This window comes from Muscardinus avellanarius (assembly GCF_963383645.1).
Source record: "Muscardinus avellanarius genome assembly, chromosome: 16".
NCBI classification, from domain to species: Eukaryota; Metazoa; Chordata; class Mammalia; order Rodentia; family Gliridae; genus Muscardinus; species Muscardinus avellanarius.
The window spans coordinates 54,068,001-54,087,891 of NC_137802.1; the positions used below are offsets into that span (position 1 = coordinate 54,068,001).

At 53.4% G+C, this 19,891-nt stretch overlaps 1 protein-coding gene across 2 annotated transcripts; it reads left to right on the plus strand.

Annotated features, from left to right (window-relative positions):
- Positions 1-15,637: 15,637 nt before the first annotated feature.
- GRN (granulin precursor) lies at positions 15,638-19,167 on the plus strand (the record flags this gene model as incomplete). 2 transcript variants are annotated; one of them, XM_080713154.1, is made up of 12 exons in its annotated part: positions 15,638-15,775; positions 15,904-16,029; positions 16,134-16,218; positions 16,614-16,726; positions 16,824-16,959; positions 17,074-17,183; positions 17,401-17,524; positions 17,785-17,882; positions 17,971-18,219; positions 18,402-18,617; positions 18,707-18,937; positions 19,030-19,167. In XM_080713154.1, the coding sequence occupies 12 exons, from the start codon at positions 15,638-15,640 to the stop codon at positions 19,165-19,167; spliced, it is 1,764 nt and encodes a 587-aa protein (XP_080569280.1). The 2 variants fall into 2 exon arrangements, with proteins under 2 accessions (XP_080569280.1, XP_080569281.1); XM_080713155.1 differs by having other exon boundaries at positions 16,134-16,212.
- Positions 19,168-19,891: the final 724 nt, after the last annotated feature.

Genomic DNA, 19,891 nt, shown 5'->3' on the forward strand with positions numbered 1-19,891 from the left:
CTCACTGGCCCCAGCACCGGCCTAACCCCTCGGCAGGCTCTTATCCTGGCCTCGGAGGCCCCAGTACCGGCCTTGCCTCACGGCAGGCTCCGATGCCGGCCTCGCTGGCCCCAGCACCGGCCTAACCCCTCGGCAGGCTCTTATCCTGGCCTCGGAGGCCCCAGTACCGGCCTTGCCTCAAGGCAGGCTCCAATGCCGGCCTCGCTGGCCCCAGCACCAGCCTAACCCGTCGGCAGGCTCCGATCCCGGCCTCGGAGACCCCAGCACTGGTCATGCCTCAGGGCAGGCTCCGATGCCGGCCTCGCTGGCCCCAGCACCGGCCTAACCCCTCGGCAGACTCTTATCCTGGCCTCGGAGGCCTCAGTACCGGCCTTGCCTCAAGGCAGGCTCAGATGCCGGCCTCGCTGGCCCCAGCACCGGCCTAACCCCTCGGCAGGCTCCGATCCCGGCCTCGGAGGCCCCAGCACTGGTCATGCCTCAAGGCAGGCTCCGATGCCGGCCTCGCTGGCCCCAGCATCGGTCTAACCCCTCTGCAGGTTCCAATCCCGACCACGGAGGCCTCAGTAGTGACCTTGCCTCACAACAAGCTCCGATGTCGGCCACTGGCCCCAGCGCCCGCCTAACTCCTCAGCAGGTTCCGATCACTGTCTCTGTGGTTATTATTTCAAAGGTTCCAGTTGTAATGTATCAGATCTCTGCCTCCCCCGAATATTGGCCACTGGCATTGCCACTGCCTCCACCATTTCAAATCCTTCCCAGGCTCTTTTTCCACTCTGAATGTTGTCCAGTGTTCCTAAGCATGCGTGATGGTAGCATTCGACATTTGGTGTAATTTCTCCAAAAAAAAATAAAGTTGGTAAGATCCGGTTTCTGCTTCTCCTGAATACAAGTCTCCACCACCATCGCGGAGAACTCTTTCAACACCGCATTTCTCCTTGGTCTCCGCTAAACTCTCTCCTTATATGTGATATCTGAGATTCTTAACAATATAGAGAAATAGCAGTCCTCTTTCACGGCGAATTTTTCCATAAGTTCCAGTGCATTTAGATAAGTTTTGTCTGCATCTCCAGTGTCCTGGCATCCATAACAGCTTTCTTACCTCCTCTCCGATATTTTTCTTTATCTTTTTCTGTTATGGGTCCGGTTTCTCCAGGGATCTGGCGTGCTACTCGAGTTCGGCCCGGGGCCCAGAGTCCCGCGACCCGGGCCCCAGCTGGCGTGCCCCGCGCGCGACCCCTGCCCAGAACCCAGCGTCTTACTGGGCCTGGTTTCTCCAGGAGTCTGGCGTGCTACGCACAGTTCGGCCTGGGGCCCAGAGTCTCGCGACCAGGGCCCCATCTGGCGTGCCCCGCCCGCGACCCCTGCCCAGAACCCAGTGTCTTACTGGGCCTGGTTTCTCCAGGGGTCTGGCGTGCTACGCACAGTTCGGCCTAGGGCCCAGAGTCTCACGACCAGGGCCCCATCTGGCGTGCCCCGCCCGCGACCCCCACCCAGAACCCAGCGTCTTACTGGGCCTGGTTTCTCCAGGGGTCTGGCGTGCTATGCGCAGTTCGGCCAGGACCCAGAGTCCCGCGACCCGGGCCCCAGCTGGCGTGCCCTGCGCTCCACCCCCGCCCAGAACCCAGCGTCTTACTGGGCCCGGTTTCTCCAGGGGTCTCATAAGGTTACATTTATACAACGCTTCACTACCAACGGATGCCCTGGGTTCTGTCCCCAGTCCCACGAAAATAAATAAATAAGATTTAAAAAAGGGCTGGGGCATAGCTTGGAGGTAGGATCTTCCTGGGTTTAATCTCCAACACAAAAATAAAGAAATAAATAAATTCAAATAATAAAAAGATCTGGGGAGTACTGAAAAACAAACAAACAAAAAAAAAGCCGAATTAAAAAAAAATAAACCCGGGCGTGGTGGTGCACACTTGTAATCCCAGTACTTGGGAGGCTGAGACAAGAGGATGGCGGTTTGTGGCCAGCCTCAGCTACTTAGTGAGGCTCTCTGTGACTTAGTGAGACCCTGTTTCAAAATAAAAAATAAAATAGGGCTAGGGGTATAGCTTGGAGGTAGAATGCCTCTGGGTTCAATCCCCAGTACCTCAAAATAAAATGAAAATAATAAAACCTGAGGTCAAGTACAGCAGCCACCATCCTCACAGGAGACTAAAGGAGAGAGAGTTCTTGGATGGCCATGGAGGACAGGCTTCTCTGCTCGCCTTTTGGGAGACCTTGTCTTCGTTCTGGGCTTCAGTTTCTTCATCTTTAAAATGGAAAGAATGGAACCGGGCGTGGTGGCGCAGCGGCGCAGGCTTGTAATCCCAGTTCTTGGGAGGCTGAGACAGAAGGATCACAGGTTCACGGCCAGCCTCAGCTACTTACGGAGGCTGGCTGCAGCTTAGTGAGACCCTGTTTCAAAATAAGGAATAAAAAATAGGGCTGGGGGTATAGCTCAGAGGTAGAATGTCCCTGGGTTCCATCCCCAGACCCACAAAATAAAATAAAATAAAGTGGAAAGCATAAAGCCGGGCATGGTGGCACAGGAGAGTGGCAGGTTTAGGGCCAGCCTCAGCAACTTAGTGAGGTCCTGTTTCCAAATAAAAGATAAAATAGGGCTGGGGGTATAGCTCAGAGGTCAAATGCCCTGGGGTTCAATCTCTAGTACCATGAAAAAAATAAAATGGAAAGAATAATATATTCCTGGCCTTATTTCCTGGGGTAGGCTGATTGAGAGCTGTGGCTTTTGTCGGGGGAGGCCCCTGGGAGCTCCTCCTCCCCTCTCTTCTCTCCTGAGCCTCCTGGAAGGACGGCTTCCTCACCTGGGGCCCTGGCCCGCAGCCCAAGACAGCTCACCAGGTTAGCCCAAAGAACCCTTTGATGTCCTAAAGAAGAATCCCTCCTGTCTTTAATGGTACCCTTTTACAAGATTTCTTCACACCCAATAGCCCATTTGAACTTCCTATGACAGTGGAAAATTGTGTAACCTATTTTACAGATGAGAAAACTGAGTTAAGTGGCCCCCTCCAAGTTAGTCAGGGCAGATATCTGCTGACTCCTGGATGGTCGGCCTGCAGAGGGCCCGGGAGCTCTGGTGGGGGGACCAAGGCCTCAGGCTGATCCCCTTTCAACATCCAGGGAGATCTGGTGATGGGGAGAACACTCTGGAATCTGAGCAACTCAGGTACCACTACTTAGGGTCTCACTAAGTTGCCCAGGCTGGCCTCATGCCTGTGATCCTCTGGCCTCAGCCTCCCGACATGCTGGGATTACAGGCTGCCAGCTCCATCTTTTTTTTTTTTTTTTTTAAGGGTCTCCTAGGTTGCTGAGAGCCTCACTAAATTGCTGAGGCTGACCTTAAACTTGTGATCCTCCTATCTCAGCCTCCTAAGTACTGGGATTACAGGTGAGCACCACCATGACCCGCAGTGCCAGCTCCATCTGAACTAAAAATATCTGCTGCCCCAGAGCATTAACAGTTGACAAAGCATTTTCCATCCCTTCTACTCCCAGGTAAGGTTGATGGAACTCTCACTACTTGATGAGGCTGTCCTTGAACCTGTGATCTTCCAGTCTCAGCCACCCAAGTACAGGATTACAAGTATGTGCCACCACGCCCAGTTTAGAATTTTCTTGTGTGTGTGTGTGTGTGTGTGTGTGTGTGTGTGTGTTTACTGGGGATTGAACCTAAAGGTATTCTCTTAGCCACAATCCCAACCCTATTTTCCTGAGAGTCTTTCTACTTGCTGACGTTGTCCTTGAACCTGGGATCCTCCTGTCTCAGCCCCAACAAAGTATTGGAATTACAGGCATGTACTGCTACGCCCAGCTTGGAAAAAATTTAAACATCTTAAGGGTAAGGGTGAAGCTCTGCGGTTAGAGTACTTGCCTAGCATGTGTGAGGTCCTGAATTTAATCTCCAGAATTTCCCAAACTAAACAAATTTATTTTTTCTGGGAATTGACCTCAGGGACACTCTACCTCTGAGCTACATCCCCAGGCCTATTTTTTAGTTTGAAACAGGGTCTCATTATGTTGTTCAGAGTCTCACTAAGTTGCAGAGGCTCTCCTCAAACCTCCAATCCTCCGGTTTCAGCCTAAAAAGTACTGGGATTACAGGTGTGCACCACCACGCCCTGCCTCCAGCTAAACAATTCTAAGAATTTTTCCAGAGAAAAGTCAGCCAAGCATAGGCCTTCTCAGTACTGGGCCTTGGGCGCGCCCTGTGAAGCTGGGCCTGCTTCAACCTAGGGCCCAGGCGGGCTCTGTCTGAGCCTCAGCTTCCTCTCCTGTGAAGCAGGGAGCACTGAGCACCCATCCCAGGCCAGGCCAGCTTTCTGGAACAGCTGAAGGCTCTCACACCCAAGGTTTCCCCAATAGCCTTTCCCAGGACCCCCCTCCGGGCTGGGCTTCCTGGCCTCCCACTTGGGTGGCTGTGTGGCTCTCCTGTGGTGGGGGTGGGGTCTCCTCCTGTGAGCCAGGGCTGCGGGTGACTCACCTACCCTGCCGCCTCCCCAGGGCAGAGCCCAGCAGCAGCCGGTCAGGTGCCTCCTGATGGAGGCCCCGGGATCTGGGGCAGCAGTTGCTCACGGGTGACTCAAGCAGGAAGGGGCAGGAGGAGGTGGGGGAGGAGAGGGCCGCGTCTGGGCCCCCCTCCAGCCTTAGCTGTCCAGGGTGCCAAATTTAGTCGATAAAAACACAAGGTACCCAGTGAAATCTGAATCTCAGATACATAATGAATAATTGTTTCTGTGTCTGGGGATTGAACCCAGAAGCATTCTACCACTGAGCTACACCCCCTAGTCCTATTTTTTTTTTTTTTTTTTTCTTGTTTGGCTGTGCTGGGGATAGAACCTAGGGGCATTCTTTTTCTAAGTTATACCCCCAGCCCTGTATATATCTTTTTATTCTTTATTTTGAAACAGGGTCTCACTGACTTGCAAAAGGCCTTACTAAGTAGCTGAGGCTGCCTGCGAACCACAATCCTCCCGTCTCAGCCTCCAAAATGCTGGATTACGAGCATGCGCCCCTACACTCGGCCCCCTAGTCCTATTTTAGTTTTGGTTTGAAACAGGGTTTTGCTAGGTTGCTGAGAGTCTCACTAAATTGCTGATGCTGGCCTTGAACCTGTGATCCTCCTGCCTCAGCTTCCCAAGTATTGGGATTACAGATATGCACCACCAAACCCAGCTAAATAACTTCGTCTTTGTCTTATTTACTTATTTTTTTGTACTACTGCAGGTTGAACCTACAGCCTCACACATGCTGAGTACCCCTCTAGCACCCCAGCCAGCCCATGTTTATACTTATTGAGGAAGGGGAAGGGGAAAAGTAGAAACCACAAAGGACTGGTCAATAGATTTCAGATGATAAAACACCACCACAAAAGATAAATGACAAATTGGGAGGAATTTTTTTTTTTTTTTTTTTTTGGTACTGAGGGTGGAACCCGGGGGCTTTTTTACTCCCAGTTTACACTCCCAGACCTATTTTATACTTTATTTGTTAACAGGGTCTCACTAAGTTGCTGAGAACCTCACTCAGTAGCTGAGGCTGGCTTTGAACCTGTGCGATCCTCCTGTCTCAGCCTCCCAAGCTCTGGGATTACAAACGTGCGCCACCAAGCCTGGCTTGGAGGAATTATTTATAACATATATAATATTCAGAACACATAAGCAGTTCCTACAGTTCAAAAAGAAAAAAAATGCAAGCTGGACGTGGTGACACACACCTGTAACCTCAGTACTTGGGAGGATAAGACAAGAGGATTGCAGGTTCAAAGACAGCCTCAGTAAGTAGTGAGACTCATCAACTTAGCTAAAACCTGGTTGCAAAATAAAAATGAGCCGGGTGTGGTGGCGCACGCTTGTAATCCCCGCGCTTGGGAGGCTGAGACAGGAGGATCGCACAGGTTCGAAGCCAGCGTCAGCTACTTAGTGAGGCTCTCAGCAACTTAGTGAGACCCTGTTTCCAAATAAAATATAAAGTGGGTTTGGGAGTATAGCCCGGAGGTAGAGAGCCTCTGGGTTCCACCCCCAGTAACACCATATATATATATATATATATATATATATATATATATATATATATATATATAAGCTGGGCCTGGTGGCGCACGCTTGCAATCCCCGCACTTGGGAGGTGGAGACAGGAGGATCGCGCAGGTTCGAAGCCAGCCTCTCTGGCTTAAGAGACCCTGTTTCCAAATAAATATAAAACAGGTCTGGGAGTGTAGCCCAGAGGTAGAAGGGTTCCATCCCCAGTACCACCAAAAAAAAAAGAAAAGAAAAAAAAAGAAAGAAAAGAAAGAAAGAAATAGGGCTGGGGGTGTGACTCAGAGCTAGAATATTCCTGGGTTTAATCCCTAATACCACCAAAAAATTAGGTTAACACCTAATACCCCTGCTGTTATGCAGTTTATTGCTGTTTATTTCATTCAAGCAAATGTATATCTATATATAATGTATATGTATATATGTATATATAATGTATATGTATATATATGATATGCATATAGTTGTATAAAATTTATATATGATGTGATATGTATAAATATATATATTTATGTACATATAAATATATATTTATATTTCCAGCAGGGCCTAGTGGTGTATGCCTGTAATCTCAGCTACTTGGGAGGCTGAGGCTCAAGGCCATTATACAGTAATTTAGAAGATTTTTCCAAAATAAAAATTTCAGCCAGGCAGGGTAGCACATGCTTGTAATCCTAGTACTTGGGAGGCTGAGACAGGAGGATCACATTTCGAGGACAGCCTCAACCACTACTTAGTGAGGCTCTTTGCAACTCAGTGAGCCCTGTTTCAAAATAAAGAATAAAGCTGGGCGTGGTGGTGCACTCTTGTAATCCCCACGCTTGGTAGGCAGAGACAGGAAGATCGCTAGCCTCTTTGGCTTACGAGACCCTGTTTCCAAATAAAAAAGTATAAAAATAGGTCTGGATGTGTAGCCTGGAGGTAGAAGGGTTTTCAGGAACCCCAAAACTACCAAAAAGAAAAGAGATCCTGTTTCCAAATAAAAAAATATAAAATAGGTCTGGGAATGTAGCCCGGAGGTAGAAGGGTTCCATCCTCAGTACCACCAAAAAAAAAAAAAAAAAATAGGGCTTGGGGTATAGCTCAGAGATACAATGCCCCTGGGTTCCATCCCCAGTACCACAAAAAAGGAGGGGTATAGCTGGGCGTGGTGGCGCACACTTATAATCCCAGCATTAGGGAGGCTGAGACCAGAGGATTGCGGTTCGCGGACAGCCTCAGCTACTTAGTGAGGCCCTCTGTAACTTAGTGAGACCCTGTTTCCAAATAAGGAATAAAAAATAGGGCAGAGGGTGTAGCTCAGAGGTCGAATGCCCCTGGGTTTCATCCCTAGAATCACAAAAAAAGGGAAGGGTAGGATGCCCCTGGGTTCAATCCCCAGTACTGCAAATGAAAACAAAACAAAACAAAACAAAAAACCAGAAAAAACAAAGTAAAAAGAAATGGGGTATGGGGCCGGACATGGTGGCGCTTGCTTGTAATCCCAGCATTCCGGAGGCGGAGACCAGAGAATCCCAGTGCAGACAGCCTCAGCTACTTAGTGAGGCTCCTTGCAACTCAGTGAGACACTGTTTCAAAAATAAAGAATAAGCCGGGTGTGGTGACACACGCTTAAATTTGTAATCCCGGCGCTTGTGAGGCTGAGACAGGAGGATTACACAGGTTCAAAGCCAGCCTCAGCTACTGAGTGAGGCTCTCAGCAACTTAGTGAGACCCTGTTTCCAAATAAAGTATAAAAAAGGTCTGGGAGTATAGCCCAGAGGTAGAAAGCCCCTGAGTTTCACCCTCAGTACCACAATCAATCAATCAATCAATCAATAAACAAACATTTGGGAGGCTGAAACAGAAGGATTGCATAGGTTCCAAGCCAGCCTCAGCTACTTAGTGAAGCCCTTTGCAACTCAGTGAGACCCTGTTTCCAAATAAAGAATAAAAAGAAAATAGGGCTGGGGGTGTTGCTTGGAAGTAGAATGTTCCTGGGTTCCATCCCTAGTACACCAAAATAAAATAAAATAAAATAAAAAAGAATAAAAATTTAAGGCTGGAGTTGTCACTCAGAGGTAGAATGCTCCTGGGTTCCATCCCAAGTACAAAAAAAAAAGGGGGGGTTGGGGATGGGGTGGGGTACTTAGATCAGAGGTAAAATGCCACTGGTTCAAGTTCAATCCTCAGTACAAGAAGAAGGAGGAGGAGGAGGAAGAGGAAGAGGAGGAGGAGGAGGAGGAGGAGGAGGAGGAGGAGGAGGAGGAGGAGGAGGAGGAAGAGTGATGACCTTAAGGTATCTGTGCAGGTTTGCTTCTATAATAAATGTCCCCAGGATGCAGGACTTCTAAATTATTCAGTCTGCTTTTTTCAATGCTTACTGTTGAATGCTTTTAATCTTTGCTAAACTTCAAGTGGCTGCTCCCTGATATTTCAACACACACACCGTCTGATCTTTTCTTTCCTTATATATCTCTTCTGTGCTAAAAATAGACCCCTGGAGCCTCATGCATGCTAGGCAAGCACTCTACCTCTGAGCTACACCTCCAGCTCTGCCTAATCTACTATTGCTGGGAAATCAGAAAACATTTATTAAAAGTGTACAAAATATAAGCCGGGTGTGGTGGCACACACTTGTATTCCCAGCATTTGGGAAGCTGAAACAGGAGGATCCCAGTTCCCAGACAGCCTCAGCTACTTAGTGAGGCCCTCTGCAACTCAGTGAGACTGTTTCTTTCTTTCTTTTTCCTTCCTTCCTTCCTTCCTTCCTTCCTTCCTTCCTTCCTTCCTCTCTTTCTTTCCTTCCTTCTTTCTTTCTTTTTTTTGTGGTACTGGGGGTGGAACCCAGGGGCTTTTCTACCTCTGGGCTATACTCCCAGACCTATTTTATACTTTATTTGGAAACGGAGTCTCCCCAGTACCACAGGAAAAAAAAAAGTATAAAGTAACTGGGAACATGCCTGTAACCCCAGTACGTGGGAGGCTGATACAGGAGGATCACAAGTTTATGACTAACCTCAGCAATTTAGCAATGCCCTCAACAATTTAGTGAGACCCTGTTTCAAAATAAAAAATAGGGCTGATGTTTAGTCCCCAGTACCACACACACAAAAAAAAAAAATTGAAAAATAAGAGAATGGAGAAGCCAGGCGTGGTGGCACACACTTGTAATCCCAACATTTGGGAGGCTGAGACAGGAGGATCGAGGTTCATGGACAGCTTCAGCTACTTAGTGAGGCCCTTTGCAACTCAGTGAGACCCTATTTCAAAATAAACAAGAAAAAATAGGGCTGGAGGTATAGCTCAGAGGTAGAATGTCCCTGGGTTCCATCCCTAGTACCACACATGCACACACACACACACACACACACACACACACACACACAAAAATAAGAGCTATGGGTGTAGCTCAGAGGTAGAATCCCTCTGGGTTCTATCCCCGGTATCACAAAAAATTAATAGATAAATAAAAAATAAAGAGTTAAAAATAGGGCTGGAGGTGTAGCTTGGAGATAGAATGCCCCTGGATTCCATCCTTAGTACTATGAGGAAAGAAAAGAAAGAATAAAAAGTAGGGCTGGGGTTGTAGCTCGAAGGTAGAAGGCCCCTGGGTTCCATCCCGGTGCTCTGAGTGAGGACTGCGTGATCCTGCAGGGTGGGGAGGCTTCTCCACCTCCGCGCGTGGGCTTGCTGGGCGGGTGGCTCTCTGTTGCTCCGTTGCCCTAGCATGGTAGGACGTATGGCAGGATCCTTGGCCTCTACCAGCACAGCACCCTCTCCCTGAGTTGTGACAGCTGAGAATGTCTCTATACACTGTCAAATTACCCCGGCAGGCAAAAGCCCCTGTTGAATCACTGCTTTGAAGAGTAGACCCCCAGTTTTTCTTTCAGTCACTTTAGGATTTTGTTTTTTCTTTCTTTCTTTCTTTCTTTTTTTTTTTTTTTTGCGGGTCTGGGGATGGAACCCAGGGGCATTCGACCTCCGAGCTACACCCCCTGCCCTATTTTTTATTCTTTATTTTGAAACTGGGTCTCACTGAGTTGCTGAGGGCCTCACTAGGTAGCTGAGGCTATCTGCGAACCGCGATCTTCCTGTCTCAGCCTCCTGAATGCTGGGATTACAAGTGTGCACCACCACGCCCGGCTTAAGATTTTGTTTTTTCTGCATGTATTTTTTCCTGATTCTATGTAGTTGCGATCAATAGGTTCATTTATTGATTTGCCTACCATTTCATGAAAATTGTTTTTCTTTTTGGTACTGGGGATTAAACTCAGAGGCATCCCACCTCCAAGCTATACCCTTAGCCCTATTTTTTATTCTTATTTTGAAACAGTCTCGCTAGGTTGATGAGAGTTTCCCTACTACTTACTGAGGCTGTCCTTGAACCTGGGATCTTCCTGTCTCAGCCTCCCAAGTACTGGCATTTTAAGCATGCACCACCCCACCTGGCTAAATTATCTCTACTCTCTCTCTCTCTCTCTCTCTCTCTCTCTCTCTCTCTCTCTCTCTATTCCTCGATACTAGAGATGGAACCCAGGGGCATTCTACCTCGGAGCTACATCCCCAGCCTGATTTTCTATTCTTTATTTTGAAACAGGTTCTCACTGAATTGCAAAGGGCCTCACTAAGTAGCTGAGGATAGCCATGAACCAGGATCCTCCGATGTCTCGACCTCCCAAATGTTGGGTTTACAAGTGTGTGCCACCCCGCCTGGCTAAAATTATATGTTTCAATGAATGCATAAACTATGCTCCGTGGCTGCAGAATACACAGGAAGGAAAAATCTGTACAAATATGTCACCAGAGTACAGAATTGTCCTAGACCCTCCGCAGGAACCTTACCCAGTTTCTGGGCTGTCTGGAGCTCTCAGCTCAGAAATGGCCACACAGTTCCACGACTGCGGGGCTTGCTGCTCCCAGACTCCCATTACCCCTAGTCTGGCTGTTGTCCCCTGCCTGGGGCCTGGCTCTCGGCTCAGGTACTCTTTGCGCAGCCCACAGGGCCTTCCATCATTCTTCGAAAGCAAACGCTGCCCTTCCTCCAGGGCCCAGCTTTCCCTGGGCGTCTCCTTCCTCCTGGCCCATCTCCCATCACCCATCTCTGCCTGGCCCGGGCCCTTTGGCACCAAGGACTCTGGCTCTTGTCCTGGTAGTCTGTTCTGCCTGGTAAGCTTCCTCCCCTCACCCACCAGTTCCCACAGGGAGGGCAGGGCCGACTCAAACTAGGAAGCCACCTCCACTTCAGAAGTCCCCAGCCCAGCCAGGGCTTCCGCCAAGCCCCCAGTAGCGCTTCAAGCCCCTTGCCTCCAGCGTGGCATTAGACCCCTGACCTTCCCGTCTGTTCTCCTAGGCTCCCCCCAACGTCCTGCTGAGCCACTTCTCCAAACCCTTCCCTAAAATCCTAAATCCTCCCAGACCCAGCTGAACCTGGTGCTCCCAAGGCAAGCTGAGATAGCTGGTTCCCTGCCTCCCGCCAACCTCCTCCCTTGAGGAAGAAGGACCCTGTGTCTGTTTCTCTCCAGCCTTAGGACTATTCCTCAACTTGCTAGGTAGGGTGGCCCATGCCTGTAATCCCAGCTGTTTGGGAGTCGGAGACAGGAGGATCGCAAATTCAAGAACAGCCTGAACAACTAAACGAGACCCTGTTTCAAACAGAAAATAAAAATGTGTGGCTCGCTGATGGAGCGCCCCTGAGCTCAACCCCTAATATCACAAAAACAACCAACAAACCACCACCCCCCCAACTCCCTTCAGCTCGTGGACGCTTAGTTCGAAGAGTACAGAAAGGAAATAAATGCACAAATGGGGAAGCCCCAGTCCAGAAGCAGACATCTCCGCAACACCCTTGAACGCACCCCTTTAGGGGCAGCCTCTCGGCTGTCAGTGTGTCCCTAGACGCCCGACGCCTCGACTCTAGCAAACTCTCCTAAGCACCTGCAGGACAGGGACAGGCGGCAAGCGAATATGGGCCGGCGGACAGAGGCGGGCCGTGTGTCATATGATTCCGTAATCACATGATCCCTAGAAATGGGCTGTGGGGAGCGAGAGGAAGAAGGGGGAGGAGAGTGAATTGAGTAGAAAAGAAACACAGCTTTCTAAGATGACCCCGCCTCTACGTCGAAGAGTAACCAATGGGCGTGCGGCATCTGGGACCCCTGGCCAATGGAAGCTGAGCTGGGCGGGACATCGCGCGGAGGGGCTGTAGTGGGTGAGCTGACCAGCGGCTGCTCCCCGGAGAGCGCGGACCCCGACGCAGGTAGGAGGGCGGCCGTGCAGACGCTGCTCGTTCCCACCCGAGGCCGGGGCCGGGGCGGTACGCAGTCGGGCACCTTTGGAGTCTCAGCCCAGAGACAGGAATAGACCTGTTCACAGAAACTCCTTTGTGGGTTTCTGGTGCACCGGAGGGAGGGGTTTTGGTGGGCGTAAGCAACCATTGCAGACACCCCCATTGGAAGGTGGCTGCCACCCTCCCCAGGATGCCGGGAAGCGGCAACCCTTTTCCCCGAGGCAGGAGCACCCCCTCCTTGGGCCAGCTCCACCCCCTGTCGGCAGGTGCCCGCTCTTTCCATTGCTGGTGGCGGGTGGTCCCCGGGGGCAGCGCGGAGTGGTGGGGCGTGGGGGGCGTCGCCCACCCTGGCCCTGGAGCTCCGAGGGCCTGGGAGCGGGACTTGGAAGTGGTGACTCAACGTCTGGGTTGTGACAGCCTGACTTCCTTCCATGGGGGGTGGGACGAGGCAACTTCCGCCTCTCCCCACCACTTTTCCCTGATCCTTCCCCCTGGGTTGGCACACCTCTGGGGAAATTTCTCTCCCTTTTGACTCGGAGTTGGGGAGTGCCATCTAGTGGAAGACCACGGAGGTAGGTAGGGGCTTGAAGAGGCTCCTGTCCGCTCCGGCGGTCTTGGCAGGAGAGGTGGGGGTGAGAGGCCACCCTGGGAACGCGCAGAGGAACTGCGCCTCCGCTCTGTGGGCGTGTGCATGCGTGTCGGGTGGAAGTATCCTCAGGAAGGGAAGTAAAGTCAATCTTCGGGGGGCCAGATTCACCTCTGCGACAGGCACTCCTTCCCCAGGAAGCCGAGCGTTGGGACAGCCTGCTGAGATTGGAGAATGGACCGAGCTGCAGAGGGGTGCCTGCAAGGCGCCCTACCTGAGAGCTGTTTCTGCCCTGCCTGGTCCATCTATCTAGAAAATGCTCTGTGCCTCTCGTTCTGCGTGGTCCTCAGGCCCCCTTCCCCTGGGCAGTGTCTAGGGTGTCACATGTGATGCGAACCCAGGGCCCACATGCCCTGGAGCCAGCACCATGACTTGATACATGCTGTGGGCATGTTACTTAACATCTCTGAGTTTCAGGTTCCTACTTTGAAAAGTGAAAATAATAATTAGGACTTGGGACATTGCTGGTTTTGCTCCTCTGGCAGGACAGCATCTCTCAGCCGGTGGTGGAGCTGGGGAGAGGCGTATTAGGGAAGTGAGAGACCACTGCCCCAGACTGGCAGGGCTCGGTTCCTCCTGGCCACTCACAGGAGCACGCAAGGCCTTGCCATCTGCAGCTGAGTTTCGCTCTCAGGGTAGGGGGTGGTGTGTTTGGGGAGTCCACAAGGGCCCTGGTGGTGTGGGGGGGCTCAGAACAATTGTCTCCTGGGGATGACCCAGCCTCTGTGTCCCCTTCCCTGAGTGGGAGGGGACACTCAGGGCCAGGCACGGCTGGCCTCTGGGAAGGCAGCCCAGCCCCCGCTGAGCACAACTTTTTCACAACTTTCTCAACCATGTGGTTTCCCATATGATGGGGCCACTGGGGCAGTCCCCAGGCTTTAGCAGGGTACAGTCAGGGGCACAGCCTCAGGCCAGGAGGCATCTGGAGGCTGCAGAGGGGAACTCAGAATTTTCCTGGGAGGAAGACTCCCTCTTTATACCCCAGCTCTGTTCTCTCCCCTCACACCTGAGGCGGGGACGACATCCCCACAGATTAGACCCACAAACACCATGCGCCTTCCTGACTCTCACGAGCCTACATCAAATACACACTAGGCAGCCTGACTCAGATGCTAGACCCCGGTGGGGGGCATAGGCCCACATGGATGCTCGTGCCAACACTCGTGTCCATGGTCCGTGGTATGCATGTGCTGGTATGTGTAACACACACATAAGACACATGTAGAGAGCTGACTCTCAGCAAAGACGCCTTTCTGCCTGCCTGCACAGGGAGCTGTTGGTGCAGCTCAGCAAGTCACAGCCTGGACCTTGGCCTGGGCCAGGTGTATGACTATGAGTGCCTTAGAATTGAGGATGGCATGGTGCGTGCGTGCGTGCGTGCGTGTGTGTGAGTGTGACTGGGGATTGAGCCCAGGGACATTCTACCTCTGAGCTTCACCCCCCAGCCCTATTTTATTTTATTTTGTGGTATTGGGGATTGAACCTAGGGGCATTCTACCTCTGAGTTACACTCCCAGCCTTATTTATTTTATTTTGAAACTGGGTCTCAATAATTGTTGAGAACTTCACTAAGTTGTTGAGGCTAGCTGTGATTCTCCTGTCTCAGCCTCTCAAGTACTAGGATTACAGGCATACACCACCATGCCCGGCTCTTTTTCTTTTTCTTTTTCCTCCTCTCCCCTCCCCTCCCCTTCCCTCCCCTTCCCTCCCCCTCCCTCCTCCTCCTCCTCCTCCTCCTCTTCTTCTTCTTCTTCTTCTTCTTCTTCTTCTTCTTCTTCTTCTTCTTCTTCTTCTCCTTCTTCTTCTTCCTCCCTCTCTCTCTCTCTCTCTCTCTCTCTCTCTCTCTCTCTCTCTCTCTCTGTACTGGGATGCTACCCAGGGGCTTTCTACCCTGAGCTCCCAGCCTATTTTATACTTTTACTTTTTTTGCATTTGGCACTGGGGATTGAACCCAGGGGCATTCTACCTCTGAGCTACACTCTCAGCCCAGTTTTATTTATTTGGAAACAGAGTCTCACTAAGTTGCCAAGGGCCTTGCTGAGTTGCTGAGGCTGGCTTAAACTTGCATGCAGTCCTCCTGTCTCAGCCTACCCAGTACTGGGATTACAAGCATGAGCCACCATGCCCAACTTTCTTTAAGGTTTTTTTTTTTTTTTTTTTTTTTTTTTTTGCGAGTCTGGGATGGAACCCAGGGACATCAACCTCCGAGCTATACCCCTGCCCTATATTTTATTCTTTATTTTTTTTTTTTATTTTTTTGGTGGTACTGGGGTTCCTGGAAGCCCTTCTACCTCTGGGCTACACTCCTAGACCTATTTTATACTTTTTTTTTTTTTTTTTTTTTTAGAAACAGGGTCTCTTAAGCCAGCGTGGCTGGCCACCACGCCCAGCTTATTCTTTATTTTTGGAACAGGGTCTCACTAAGTTGTGGAGGGCCTCACTAAGTAGCTGAGGCTGTCCACGAACCACGATCCTCCTGTCTCAGCCTCCCAAATGCTGGGATTACAAGTGTGTGCCACTACGCCCGGCCTTTAACTTTTTGAAACAGGGTCTCACTAAGTTGCTGAGGCTGGCCATGAATCTGTGATCCTCTGGTCTCAGCCTCTCATGTACTGGGATTACAGACAGACATGGGTCACCACGCCCAGCTGCCATGGCTCCCTCATATTTTTCATGTAGGCCATGTGGACCCTAGTGAGCTGGGTCGCCTTAGTGGCAGGGCTGGTGGCTGGAACATGGTGCCCAGATGGTCAGTTCTGCCCTGTGGCTTGCTGCCTGGACCCAGGAGGAGCCAGTTACAGCTGCTGCAACCCTGTTTTGGTGAGTGCCATTCAACCCAGGCAAGAGCTGGCAGTCTGGGTTTTCCCAAAGGGTGATCTTGGATTGGCCGGAGAAGGAGGCCAGAGACTGGTCCTCTGGTTTATTTATCCCTTCCCCTCTTTTCCCAGGACAAATGGCCCACAGCACTGAGCAGGCGCCTGGGCGGCCCCTGCCAGACACATGCCCACTGCTCTGCTGGCCACTCCTGCCTCCTCACGGTCTCGGGGACTTCCAGGTGCTGCCCCTTCCCACAGGTGAGGGTGCCGCTGGCTTTTCGGAAGGCTGCTTTTGCCCCTTCCCTGCACCTCCGCCCCCAGGTAAAGGGCCCTGCCCACACAGGCTTCTCTGTGTCCCACAGGCCGTGTCTTGTGCGGATGGCCGGCACTGCTGCCCCTGGGGCTTCCACTGCAGCGGTGATGGGCAGTCTTGCGTCCGAAGTGCAGGTTGGCAGGGGAGCCGGTGGAGGGCCGGGGGTGGGCAGCACGGGGGCCCTGAAGTGCCCAGGAGTCCCGCCAGCCGGGTGTCCCTGATTTCTCCCTGGTGCCCTTATTCGTGTGACCTCTGTACTTGGCAGCCCCATGCTCTGGACTGAGGGGCAGCAGGAAATGCAGGACTGTAGGCACCGTGGGATGGGGAGGGCTACAGACCACTTTAACGCCAACAGACTTTTAGTGGATGTCCCCAGGCTTGTCGGGGTGGTGGGTTAGGGAGTATTGGGAGATCGCCAAGCCTAGTCCCAACTCCTAGGTCTCTTGTAGCTGGGCCTGAAGGCCCTTGTGCCACAACTCTTTGAGTGGCGGAACCGGGTGGGTAGAATCCTGGATCATCCTGTCCACAGATAGCAACCTGTTGGGTGCGGTCCAGTGCCCAGGTAGCCAGTTCGAATGCCCCGACTCCTCCACGTGCTGCGTGATGCTTGATGGCTCCTGGGGATGCTGCCCCATGCCCCAGGTACAGGTTTGCGGATATGGGAGAGAGTGGAAGGTGTCAGGGGCAGAACCAGGGGGTGGGAAGGGACAAAGATGGATTCGGGACCATCTCTTCGCAGGCTTCTTGCTGTGAAGACAGGGTGCACTGCTGTCCCCATGGGGCGTCCTGTGACCTGGTTCACACCCGCTGCATCACACACACAGGCTTCCTCCCTCTGGCAAAGAAGATCCCTGCACTAAAGTCCAATAGGGCAGGTAAGGAGGCGGGAAGGCGTCGGGTGGGGGGTGGAGGGAGGTCACCTCTGCCTCCAGGCTGGGAAAATGCTCGGCTCCGCCCTGGCTGCCCCTCATGCCTGGCTCCTCTTCCAGTGGCTTTGCCCAACTCCGTCATCTGCCCCGATGCGCGCTCCCAATGCCCTGATGATTCCACCTGCTGTGAGCTGCCCACTGGGAAGTATGGCTGCTGCCCAATGCCCAATGTGAGTGAGGGCTGGAGCCAGCTTGGGTCTGTGTCCACAGCCACCTGGCCTGGACACCAACTTACAGGGGCTCTGGGGGGCTGGGGCTGCCTGGCTGGGGTTGGGAGCCTGGCTGACTGGGGACTCGTGCCGCCCCCTAGTGGGGGATTGGAGCAGTGCCAGCCGTCAGCCTGACTGCAGCGTTGACCGGCAGCTGAATCCCTTGTCCCCCACCCAGGCCATCTGCTGCTCCGACCACCTGCACTGCTGCCCCCAAGATACCGTGTGCGACCTGATCCAGAGCAAATGCCTCTCCAAAGACAACGCTACGGGCCTCCTGACCAAGCTACCGGCGCGCACAGGTACCGGACGCTGACCACAGACCCCATGCCACCTGCGCGGTGAAGAGGGCTGTTCCGGTAATGGACGTGGGGTGGGTGCTGATGGCTGCATGGAGGGAGCGTTCAGCTGCAGCCCCCTTTCCTGCACACTGGCCTCGCATTAGGGTCGCTATGGGATGGCATACACTGGTGGCATCTGGTTCCCCTGTGGAGCCTACACAAGGGAGGAGTCTGGGAATCCTAGTGCTACTGCGGATGTGTTTTCTCTGCTCACCTCACAGTGCAGGAGGTGAGGTGTGACCTGAAGGTGAGCTGCCCGGACGGCTCTACCTGCTGCCGCCTCCAGACAGGGGCCTGGGGCTGTTGCCCTTTTAAGCAGGTACCCAGGAGCAGTGGGCAGGCTGGGCTGGGCAGGGCGGCTGCCGGCTGAGGCCCCGTGCCCACTGGCCCTTCTCCATCCACCCTAGGCTGTGTGCTGTGAGGACCACGTACACTGCTGCCCAGCGGGGTTTACGTGTCACACAGAGAAGGGGACCTGTGAGCAGGGGATCCTCCAGGTGCCCTGGATGGAGAAGGTCCCAGCCTACATTGGCCTGCCAGACCCACCAGCACTGAAGACATCGGATGTCCCCTGTGATAACTTCACCAGCTGTGCCTCCTCTAGTACTTGCTGCGGACTTGTTTCTGGGGCGTGGGGCTGCTGTCCTATCCCAGAGGTACGTGGGGAAGGGGCAGCTCTGGGGGGCACAGCACCGTGGCCTGGGCAGGTGGTAGCTGGAGTCCTGTTGCCTTTCTCCCTAGCCCATGGTGGCACCCAGCTCTGATTGGTCCCCAGCTGGGAGAGCCAGGAGCAAAAGTAGTTGCTCCATAAGAACGCCCTCTTCCGTCCACCTGCCAGGCCGTCTGCTGCTCAGACCACGCGCAGTGCTGCCCCCGGGGCTTCACATGTACCGGCGACGGGCAGTGTCGGAGGGGGAACAAGATAGTGGCTGGACTGGAGAAGGTGCCCCCCCACTCCAGAGACATCGGCTGTGATCAGCACACCAGCTGTCCGGTGGGGCAGACCTGCTGCCCAAGCCTGGGTGGGGGCTGGGCCTGCTGCCAGCTGCCCCATGTGAGTGCCCGCCTGCCCGCCCGCCTGCCCTGGGACGAAGGGGCTGAGTCTGGTGGGGGACGTGAGCACGGTACCACTGTCACCCCCAGGCCGTGTGCTGTGAGGACCGGCAGCACTGCTGCCCGACCGGGTACACCTGCAACGTGAAGGCCCGGTCCTGTGAGAAGGAGGCGGACTCTGCCCACCCTGCTGCCCGCCTGGCCCTCGGCCCCAACGCGGGTGCCAAGGATGTGGAGTGCGGGGGGAGGCGCTTCTGCCACGATAACCAGACCTGCTGCCAAGACAGGCGAGGCGGCTGGGCCTGCTGTCCCTATCCCCAGGTGAGTGCCACCCCCACCCGCCCCGGGGTTGGGTGCGGGCCTGGGCCAGGTCCTGCTCTGTCCAACTCTCTCGCCCATCTCTGATCATCCAGGGTGTCTGCTGTGCAGATGGGCGCCACTGTTGTCCTCTTGGCTTCCGCTGTGGGGCCAAGGGAACCAAGTGTTTGCGCAGGGGTATCCTGCGCTGGGACCTCCCCCTGAGGGGCCCAGCTCCAAGACAGCTGCTCTGAGGAGACCCCGCTCGGCCTCCCAGCACCTCTTCCCTCCGTATTCCCCCTCAGCTCCCCGATTCCGAGTCTCCTGGTCCCCATGGGCGGTGGGGCCTCAGGGCCTTCCCTATCAAAAGGGGGCTGTGGCCCAGGCAGGTGGTAAGCTGCCATCCCCTCCCCCTATTTCTGTGGACCCTGTGGCCAGGTGCTCTCCCCTCTCCACAGGTGTGTGTGCACTTGTGTGTGTGTGTGTGCGCGCGTGTGTATGTGCCCACTCCAATAAAGTTTGTACACTTTCTTAACAGTGTCTGATTTGACACACACACGCACACACACACACCCCACCTGCCCTCCGCAGGGCACCCCTGAGCCAGGGTCCTTGTCCAGTGCCAACACCCCCAGACCCCACAGAAGGACACACAGGGCATTCACCTCACCAGTTTTATGTTTGCTGTTGCCCACAACGCCCCGTCACATGACCCCCTCGTCCCCAGAGCTGTCCCAGCCACCAGCCCTGTGACATCGCAGCCCGGAGGCTAGTCAGCAAGCAGCACCCCCTCCCCTCCCAGGGGTCCGCAGAGAATGCCCCTCCCTTCCCAGCCCTCACACTAGCAGCCCGGCCGGGCGGCCCCTCTGCTGTCCCGCGACAGAGCCTTCTATGTACAGCCACGTTTACGCGGGCACTGCTCCCCAGCCCTCGCCCGGCGCCTCCCGGGGCCAGGCCCCCCCACCTCCCTCCGCTCGC